Source organism: Canis aureus, chromosome X (assembly GCF_053574225.1).
Source record: "Canis aureus isolate CA01 chromosome X, VMU_Caureus_v.1.0, whole genome shotgun sequence".
NCBI lineage: Eukaryota > Metazoa > Chordata > Mammalia > Carnivora > Canidae > Canis > Canis aureus.
The window spans coordinates 16,968,133-16,978,526 of NC_135649.1; the positions used below are offsets into that span (position 1 = coordinate 16,968,133).

Sequence of the window (10,394 nt, forward strand, 5' to 3'; positions counted from 1 at the left end):
CCTCTCTCTGTGTCTCTCATAAATAAATAAAATCTTAAAGAAAAAGAACAGAGATGAAGAAAGGCTCCCCTGCCCTGAAGCAGAGCAAATAGCACAAGCAGAGAAAGAGACACAAGGAGGCACCCATTAGAGTCCAGAATAGCAAATGGCCCTTTTTGGCCGGTATGCATGGTAAAAAGGGAGCTTGCAGGTCTTGAGCACTGTATTTTAGAATTTGGACTTAATACTTGGGGCAACATGGAACCAGAGCAGGGGGAAGGCGAGGAGACTGCTCTAATAGTAGACAAGGGATAAGAGTAAGAGTCTGCACTGGGGTCGTGGCAGTGGGGATGGAAAGGAAAAGCTACATGTGAGCTCTGATTGTGATCACAAAACCAGCATGATTTGCTGACTGATTAGATGTATGAAAAGAGTAGGACCCAGTCCAAGATATTGCCTTCCAACAGAGAGCTTTTAAGCCTCTGTCAAAACCTGCTGCCCTTCTGGTCTGCCTACTTAAGTTAATGGTATAAACCATTAACAGCAGAGAGTCAGAGAAGAGAGACTGATGATTTAAAGAAGGAAAATGATAAGGCAACAATAGAAGGGTGATTTAGTAAATTATTATGGCCCATCAATGAGGTAGATTCTGCGGCAATTTTTCGAAATGGTCATTAAGAAGAAGAACATAAAACATAGAAAATGTTTGATCAACTATTGAGTGAAAAGGTAAATCACATTATTGAGATGAGGATGGTGATTACTGCTACATAAAATTCCATAAAACTTAAAGGCGCACAGGGAACAGAGAGATGAAAAAATTCTGCCAACCTAAAGCCAGCTTTATTCAGGTGGCGGGATTGTAGATTACTTTTTCTCTTTTGTCTTCTGCTAAATATTTTTCTAGAATGCTCTTATGTTACCTGCGTATACTTAAGTCAGTCCAAAGGGTGAAAGAAGGCAGGATGGAGTAGAGGGGAAGGCGGGAGCCCACTCAGACAAATGACAGAAGCATGGCCCCAATTAAGTAGATCTTTGAGGGATCCCTGGGTGGCGCAGCGGTTTGGCGCCTGCCTTTGGCTCGGGGCACGATCCTGGAGGCCTGGGATCGAATCCCACGTCGGGCTCCCTGCATGGAGCCTGCTTCTCCCTCTGCCTGTGTATCTGCCTCTCTGTCTCTCTCTGTGTAACTATCATGAATAAATAAATAAAATCTTTAAAAAAAAAATAAGTAGATCTTTGAGTCTCTGAACCAGCAATTAGAACTTGGCCAATACGTACCAGATTCTAGTAGCATTTCCATTCCTGTTTTTTATGCATCTAGTTTGGGCTGTCTCAGTAGGGTTGGTTAAGAGCCATTTATAGGTTCCTTTGTATTTAGAGACTGTCTCCTGGGCTTCACACTTTCCCGGCTCTACAGAGAAACACAAGTAAACATCAGCAAATAAAAGAGGAAACTTTTTCTACCAGGCCATTTAAACCAGGCTTCACTGAAAATACATGAAATATTGCCTTAAAATAAAAGAAGAAAGCCTCCCAGGGGGCGCCTGGGTGGTTCAGTAGGTTGAGCATTGGCCTTCCATTCAGGTCATGATTCCAGGGTCCTAGGATCCAGCCCCTCATTGGGCTCCCTGCTCAGTGGAGAGTCTGCTCCCTCTCCCTCTGCCCCTCCCCACTGCTTGTGCTTGCTCTCTCAAGTAAATAAATAAAATGTTTTAAAATATAATAAAATAAAATAAGCCTCCTGGGAAAAACTCACACTTAGCCCTTTTCATTAAAATCACAAGTTGACAGGACAGTTTTTTTGTCTTGGTTTTTTAAAATGCTACATTTGGGACACCTGGTGACTCAGTGGTTGAGCTTCTGCCTTCGACTCAGGGTGTGATCCTGGAGTCCTGGAATTGAGTCCCACATCAGGCTCCCTGCGTGGAGCCTGCTTCTCTCTCTGCCTGTGTCTCTGCCTCTCTCTCTCTCTGTCTCTCATGAATGAATAAATAAAATCTTTTAAATAAATAAAATTAAATTAAAATGTTACATTTGCATGAAAAAAATTCAGGCCACACACAAAAAATCTAGTCCTCAACCTGCCAACTGCCCTCCTTCTGAGGTATCCACTGTTAGTGACAGGAAACCAAGGGCTGACTTCTCCTTCTGGGTAGTTCCTCCCTTCCTAATGGACTCTGGGGTGGATTTGGTTTTAGTAAACCCAATATATCTGCCATTGCCAATATTAGACACAAGAGCTCTGCTCTGCTGGTGGTGTGCCAAGGGCAAGGTTTTGCTGCCAAGTGTCACTAAGGGAGAAGTGACCTGGGCTAAGTGTGTGTTGTAAGTTTCCAGGTTCTACTGACCACCCACTGGGTTTGTTTTTTTTAAAGTTTTTTTTTTTAATTTTATTTATTTATGATAGTCACAGAGAGAGAGAGAGAGGCAGAGACATAGGCAGAGGGAGAAGCAGGCTCCATGCACCGGGAGCCTGACGTGGGATTCGATCCCGGGTCTCCAGGATCGCGCCCTGGGCCAAAGGCAGGCGCCAAACCGCTGCGCCACCCAGGGATCCCCACCCACTGGGTTTGTGACCCTGATTCCGGAAATCTTTCCTTCAGGTATTGACAGAGTGGCCAGGAGAAGTGGCCCAGCCAGCCTAGTCTGGCCATGTCAGCTTCCTCTGAGGACAGCCATCAAAGCCATTTGCAAGGTGGGCTCTGCCTGTGGCTTCTATGTTTCTCTGCCTCCCATCTCACTGTCACTTGCGATCACAGCCTGCCCTCTGCTACCTAATCAGTTTGTTGCCAAGGATTGTGTGTTCTAATGCCTCTGTGTGTTATCTGGGTTAGCCTGATGTTTTTCCTGCAGTCCACTGGGGAAAAGTAAGAGAGCTGGCAGCCATGGGCAAGGAGATTGGAGTGGTCTAATAGCCTTCCTCTTTACCATTAAAGGAAAGAAATGCCCGTGAGACAAATTCTGGACTGTTCCCAGATCACTTTACTGGATGAATAGCCTGGCTATATCAATCAATAAATTAACAAGCATCTATTGGACAACTATCGTGTGGAATGAGGAAGCTCCCCAGGCCTCTGAGTATTTATGCGAGAGAGACAATCCTCCCACTCTGTTGATAGACTGGCCACTGCTGATAGCCAGAGCTGACCAATTGTCTCTGGTAACCCCTCCATAGTTTTCATCAGCTCTTACGGGTAGGAAGGTTGTCAGGGCAACAGAGCACTGACAGTGTGGAAAGAAACATGAAGACAATTCCTACCCCCCCCCCGCATCCCCCCCCCCCCCCCCGTCAGAACTCAGAATGTATTACTATGCATGCATTATGACCTTTATAATGATGGGAGTGAATGTGTATGGAATACTACCTCCCCCAAAATTACCTAGTTTTTCCACAACGTGTTCAGATTTCACTAATAACGTTAGTTGACCTTGGGTGAAGTTTCCATGTGTGAGGTTGTCATGTATTTTACTTTTGATCCTGCTCATCAATTCGATGGCTGCTAAAGAAGAGCTGGCCTTTAGGATAGCCCGACAAACATAGCTAAAGAGCAGAGCAGAAAAGAACCATGTTGCAGTGAGTCAACAGAGTGCCACTTGGCCTGTGGTGCTGAAATTCTACACAGATGACTAAATTGAGAGTCCATAAATAGCAAACATTTTACATCTATTAAGTGGCAAATCTTAAGAAATGATGGAAGACAACATATTGAAATCTTCTGATAAATTTTCAAATGCAAAAAAACAACTCAAAACGCATTTTCAAAAGGTCAGCAACATTTGCATTATAATAAAATCAACTTGGGGCACCTACGTGGCTCAGTCAGTTAAGCCAGGCTCTTAGTTTTGGCTCAGGTCAGGATCTCAGGGTCCTGGGATCAATCCCGACTTTCAGGCTCTGCACTCAGTGGGGAGTCTGCACAATCCCTCTGCTCCTCCCCCACTCAAATAAATAAATAAATAAATCTTTAAAAAAGCAAACTAAAATGAAATAAAATGAACTAGCCATTCGTTCTCTAGGAGCTTGTGCTAATTAATAGAGGAGATGGAGTACTCAGGATTTATTACTTCGGAGAAAACCTTTTATCCTTCTGGTCTCCAATTTATCCATCATTACTGCAAGAAGGCAAATGGCACATGCTCAATTAGTCTCTAAAGATGTGTTCTGCAGAAGGCCTATTTCTATAATAGAATAATAATGGAGATAATGGTAGTGATAGTAGCTAACATTTGTAGCACTCTCGCTCCCTGTGTTTTGACTCATGTTACCTACACAACAGCCTTATGAGTAGTGCTATTAAGGTCCCCATTCCTTAGCGAAGGTCACAAATACCTAGTATATCCCTAGAGTATTCTGTCCACTAAAGGATACATTGAGAAAAAATAGGGCTGTGCTTGACCTTAACTGCTGGAGCAAGGTCCTCAGACATTCTAATTTTCTCTGCTTTTCCATTATGGAGCATTTTTAAGATTCAAATCTTAGGGACACCTGGGCGGTTCAGTTGGTTAAGTAGCTGACTGGCTCAGGTCAGGATCCTGGGATCAAGCCCTGCTTCGGGCTCCCCACTAAGCAGGGAGCCTGCTTCTCCCTCTCCCTTTGCCACTCCCCCTGCTCACGCTTTCTTTCTCTCTCAAATAAATAAAATCTTAAAAAAAAGAGTCACAAGCTTACCTAGACCTTTTCCCCATTTGTTTTTGCCAATACATCTTTTGGAAGCACACATTTCCTACGTTTCCTACAGCTGTGTTAACTGAAAATTTCTCTTTGTCCAATCTAAGTCATGCCTCCCTCTCCACTGATTCAGGGTCAGTAGAGTCCCTGTCGCCCCACCCTTCCATATGGAGCCCATCTCTTCCCAGCTCTCATTTTGCCAATCTAAAGAGGACTCCTCACTTTTAAACCTCTCCCTTTCCTGCAACAGACTCTTTACTCTTAGAACCCTGAACATATCAGTGACCTTCCCGTGAGCCCCTCTGAGTTGCACCAAGCAGGGCAACAATAGCCAGCATTCTAGGAGGAGCCAGACCATGGGTCTGAACAGGACCAAGGTTCCTTGCCGTGTTGTTTTTCCACTTCCCTGCTCAGTATTTCGTGGACTTTTTGGATGACAACACTTTATTCCCCGTCCCCAAATTATGGCCACTTTGAACCCCATCTTCTCTTCACTACAAAGAAGCAGGAGGCAGGCTGCTAGGCTGCACCATGACCAACTGAAACAACTTATTTCTTGAAGGCAAAAGCCCAATTACAGCATCTGTAAAATAGCCACCAGGTACTTTGATCTCCTTCTGACAACTCTGACCAACAGGCTGAAAATACAGAATTAAATGGAAGGAAAATCAGAACTAAATGTACCAGCTATGAATAAACTCAGCTCCTACCTGGATAGTACATGGGAAATTGTAGCCATTCCTTGCCCTTCTCTCTGTTCCAAAATAATGCAAAACAAAAGTACATGGTCACTGAAATCTTTAAACAAACATCACATTTGAGTACAGGGCTTATTGTTAACAATAGCAATCATAATTATGCTTTACATTTATGTAACTCATTGCCATTTGCAAATCACCCTAAAAAATCAATGCACCTAGTCCTTATATTACCCCTGTAGTGTGGGCAATGCAGGGTTTATCACCCCATTTCCTAGATGATGAAGCTAAGTCTCAGAGAAGTTAAATGATCTGCCTAGTATCACACAACTGGCAAGTCACAGAACTGGGAGCAGAATCTGAGCTTTCTGGATCTGGACCCTAACATGATGATGATAATAGTAAACACTATCAAGCATTTACTATGTTCCTGTGTTAAGTACTTGACATAAATCATCCCATCCCATCTTTCCAACAGCCCTATGAGGAATGGTAATATTGTCATCCTCATTCTACAGGTGAGAAAACTGAGGCACAGAGTGTTTAATTAGGTTGCCCAAGGTTTCCCAGTCAGGAAGTGGAGGAACAGGGATTATAATCCGGGCATCCTGATTCTGGGGACCACGTTGTCACCAAAAGGCATTTTACACCTATTTATTTGAGAGGACTTAGGTCAAGTTATCTATAATGTGTTAAATTAAGAAATTAAGACTCAGTTCTTTATAGAAAGCATTTTAAATGCTGGCAGATTATTTGGAAGGCACTGTAGGCTTGATTATACTTTGTAAAATCAAAATATTTATCTCATATTTAAATACCTTACTAAGTCTGTGCTTATTGATCCTTTCAGAGTCTATCACAGTAAAGCTTTGAGGCACTGGAATAAGTACTGAGTATTGGGGCAAGAATGATGGGAGATAGTTTTATCACACTCTGATTTCAAATCTATACAGATAAATGGTAGATTTATTATGTGAATGTCAGTCTTGCAAACAGTTGTGTCATTCTTGGGAGAACCAGGCTTTTGTCCAAGATGTCTACAACCAAGAAATTCCATTTGCAATTTATAATCTCCAAGTCACTCCACACTCCCATAGCCCACAAAATGTACCTCAAAAAACTGCCCTGCAGGGAGTTCAGAAAAGCAGAAGATGGTTTTCTTACTGGGTTCTTGTGCAGATGTCAAAGAAAGTAATGTAATTTGACCCTCAATGACCACAATTGAGCTTTGCTCGATGTACACTTGGGAGAAGCACTATTTTACTTACATCTACTCAGGTATTGAAGGAGTCACAGGTAGATTCATTTTGAAAATTACTTACTACAGTTTGGTCCATGGTTATTTTTCCCTCAGAAGTGCCTCTGTATCAAAAGCATAAAAAAATGGTGCCAAATACATTAGTACAAAAGCTCAGGAGAAAGACAACTGTGAGGAAGAACAAGAATTCCCCCAGCTTGGAATTCAAATACTAAGGCTTTAAGGAGACACTTCAAAAGAGCCTCGTCATTATCTGCATACCAAAATGGTAGTAAGTATTTGACTAAGCAACCCCACTTCCAGGAATCTATCCCATAACAGTACAGTAAGGGTACATACAAATATATGTGCAAGAGTGGAAATAACTGAAATGTCCCTCTCTAGGTAATTGGATATATACATTGTGGCACACCCATGCAAAAGAATCCCATGCAGTCATTAAAACGAATAAGCTAAATCTGTACATATTGGCCTGAAAAGATGTACATGATGTACTTTAAAGCAAGAAAAGAAGGCTTTAAAACAATATGTGGAGTAGAATCCTACCCTCTTAGTAAATATGTGGCAACAAATCTAGAGGTATAAACCAGAGTTCTTGGACAGGGTAGGGAAAGGCAGTTCTCTTTGTCATGACTCCTGGATACTACTCAATTCCTGCCAGTTGCACTGCAATCACCTCTCCAAATTTGTGCCCCAGGCAAGTCTTAGACTAGTCAGCATTCCTCACTTTAAACATTTCAAGTTCCCTTTGGAATTTCTAACTCCTAATGAAAGTGCACTATCGGAAAATAAAGGGTCTTATAAATCTTCACCATTGGCCATTCCTAACCTTCATCCTTTAAGGCATGCTTTTTCCCCTAAAGTCACAGAATCATAGCATTTTAAAGCTAAGAGGGGCATTAAAGGTAACTAAATCCAATTCCACCGTTTCGTCCATTTATTTTCTTCTGTTTTGTTCTCCCACTGGCTTTACACCCTACAGAGATAACAGAAATTTCTTCCTTATTCTAAAGAGAATCTATACTCAGAAGGGAAGATGCAACTCAAAATGCAGTCCCTAAATCTCAGACAGAAAAAAAAAAACCAGAATGCCCTCAAACTGCCTTCCACTCACAATAGATGACACTCACATACCTGCTTTTAATTTTAATAACCAGATTAGCAACAGCAAATTCACTGTCCTGAAATATAGAATTCAACTGTAAAAGACAAAACATATCAGTTTTAGTATTTTCTCTCCTCTGTTCTAACCCAGGAAAGTTACCTGAGACAATGTCATCATTAAGTTGAATTTATTATTTTGGTTAGTTCAACATTTCCATCTGCTCCAGTCAGTTTTTCAATTTTGGGGCTGGATTGTGTCCCCCGCCAAATTCACATGTTGAGGCCCAAACCCCCTAATGTGATTATATTTGGAATTACGGCCTTTAAAAGAGACAATCAGGCTAAATATGGTCATAGGGTGGAGCTCTAATCAGATAGGACCGGTGTTCCTATAAGAAGAGGAAGAGACCCCAAGATCTCTCCCCCCCCTCAATCTGTGTGTGTGTGTGTGTGTGTGTGTGTGTGTGTGTGTGTATGGTATGTGAGGACACAATGAGAAAGTGACCATCTGCAAGCAAAGGAGAGAGATCTCAGGAGAAATCAACCCTGCCGACATCTTGATCTTGGACTTCCAACCTTCAGAACTGTGAGAAAAGAAACGTCTGTTATTTAAGCTCCTCAGTGCATTGTATTTTGTTATGGCAGCCCTAGTGGACAAATATACCTGCCTATTTTCAAGCACTTATAATCATGTCATATATACTTGCAAAGAAATGCTGGTGGGGAAAGAGAGGAAACAGACATGATCATTTACTGTTGGTGGGATGCAAATTGACATCACCTGTCTGGGAGGCCACTTAGCTCTAGCTTTTAAAATGTGAAATGCGGGGATCCCTGGGTGGCGCAGCGGTTTGGCGCCTGCCTTTGGCTCAGGGCGTGATCCTGGAGACCTGGGATCAAATCCCACGTCAGGCTCCCGGTGCATGGAGCCTGCTTCTCCCTCTGCCCGTGTCTCTGCCTCTCTCTCTCTCTCTCTCTCTCTCTGTGACTGTCATAAATAATAAAATGTGAAATGCTCTTGTCAAAAAAAAAAGAAATGCTCTTGTCTTTTGATCTAGCAATTCCAGTTCTGGGTATTTATTCTATAGAAAAACTCAAGTGCCTCCAATATTTATTGCAAGGGTATTATTGTCAGCATTGTTTCCAAATAGAGAAAAAAAAATAAAAGCAATCCAGATGTCCACCAATGAATGGCTGGATCTAAAAAAAAAAAACAAATACTTCTGTATGTTGGCAAATTGAACACCAATAAAAAATAAATTTATTATTAAAAAAATAAAAAATAAAAAAACAAATACTACATTACAATCATCTAGTGAAATCCTCTGTATCTGTTAAAGGATATGAGGTAGGTCAGTATTTGCAGCATGAATATGCTCAAAGATATACGATTAGGGCAGCCCCGGTGGCCCAGCGGTTTAGCGCCACCTTCAGCCCAGGGTGTGATCCTGGAGACCTGGGATCGAGTCCCACATCAGGCTCCCTGCATGGATTCTGCTTCTCCCTCTGCCTGTGTCTCTGCCTCTCTCTCTGTGTGTCTCTCATGAATAAATAAATAAAATCTAAAAAAAAAGATATACAGTTAAGTGAGAAAAAGCAAGTTGCAGAATGGTATAATTATATGATTCCAGTTATTTTTGTAAAATAACATACATGAATCAGTATTATTGCAGGCATAGGAAAAAATCTGAATGAATATAACTCAGACTGTGAAGAGGAGTCAATACAAGGAATAGTATTAGAGAAAACATTTACTTTCTGGGTCTCAGATTTCAGTGTCTAAATTTTTACAGAAAGTATGTATTACTCTTATTATCAAAAAGAAGTAAAGATAAATAAAACATTTCTTGTGTAGGAGAGAAATAATTTAAAATGCAGGAAACAAACATTTGTAAATACAATAGTATAGACTTTGTTATCACTGTTCTCCTACTTTCTCCAAATAGGAAAATTTGGCAAAGGCCCAGCATTTGTGTCAGTGGAGGGAAATGTACAGTTCTAAACAAATTAAAATAATAACATCCCATAAAAGCTTTCAGCATTGGCACTGTGAAAGAGAGACCACATACATCCTTATGGTGTTACAGAGTAGATAAATTTGTGGCAAAAAAGTCAAAACCAATTAGCTGTGGAATGTGTAATGGGTAGAAGAAAGTAAAGCCTAGTTTTAACCTACTCAGTTCATATTAAATATATATATACATATCATATATATATATATCTTCACATATTTTATATGTACCATAAATATTTAAAAGATTATTTTACCCAATTTTCTGCAAATTCATTTACAACACTGATAATAGGGATCCTTGGCTCTTCATCAAGCACAGAGAAGCTCATTTCAATATTGTAGAAGGAAACTGAAATTAAAAATGAGATTAATTTCATTCACTTAGTCCAAGAAACTTAACTTCCATAATTTTGGTCAAAATTGCTTGTCATTTTAAAGAGACTAACAATGAAGTCTCATTCTTAAATTTTGCTTAATTTAACTCCAAGGTCAAGAACCAGCACTTTTGGCTCCATATCCAAAAGCAAAACAGATGTACCATTACATTTTTGCTTTAATTATTTGGGCAGTTTCCTGATTGCTACACAGTTGATGGACATTCTGCAAATCCCCCAAATCCTCAATTTTCATTAGCCAACACATTTCCAGTCCATTTAACAGTCAAGCTGA

The 10,394-nt window shown here is 40.9% G+C and overlaps 1 protein-coding gene across 1 annotated transcript in view; it reads right to left on the reverse strand.

Annotated features, from left to right (window-relative positions):
* Positions 1-10,394, reverse strand: part of ADGRG4 (adhesion G protein-coupled receptor G4) — a 100,588-nt gene that overhangs the window by 52,003 nt on the left and 38,191 nt on the right. The window contains exons 4-8 of the mRNA XM_077888143.1: positions 9,980-10,074; positions 7,718-7,806; positions 5,362-5,442; positions 3,363-3,523; positions 1,261-1,393 (exon numbers count right to left, since the gene is read on the reverse strand). Coding sequence (XP_077744269.1) covers positions 1,261-1,393; positions 3,363-3,523; positions 5,362-5,442; positions 7,718-7,806; positions 9,980-10,074 — 559 coding nt within the window. The remainder of the gene's footprint in view (positions 1-1,260; positions 1,394-3,362; positions 3,524-5,361; positions 5,443-7,717; positions 7,807-9,979; positions 10,075-10,394) is intronic.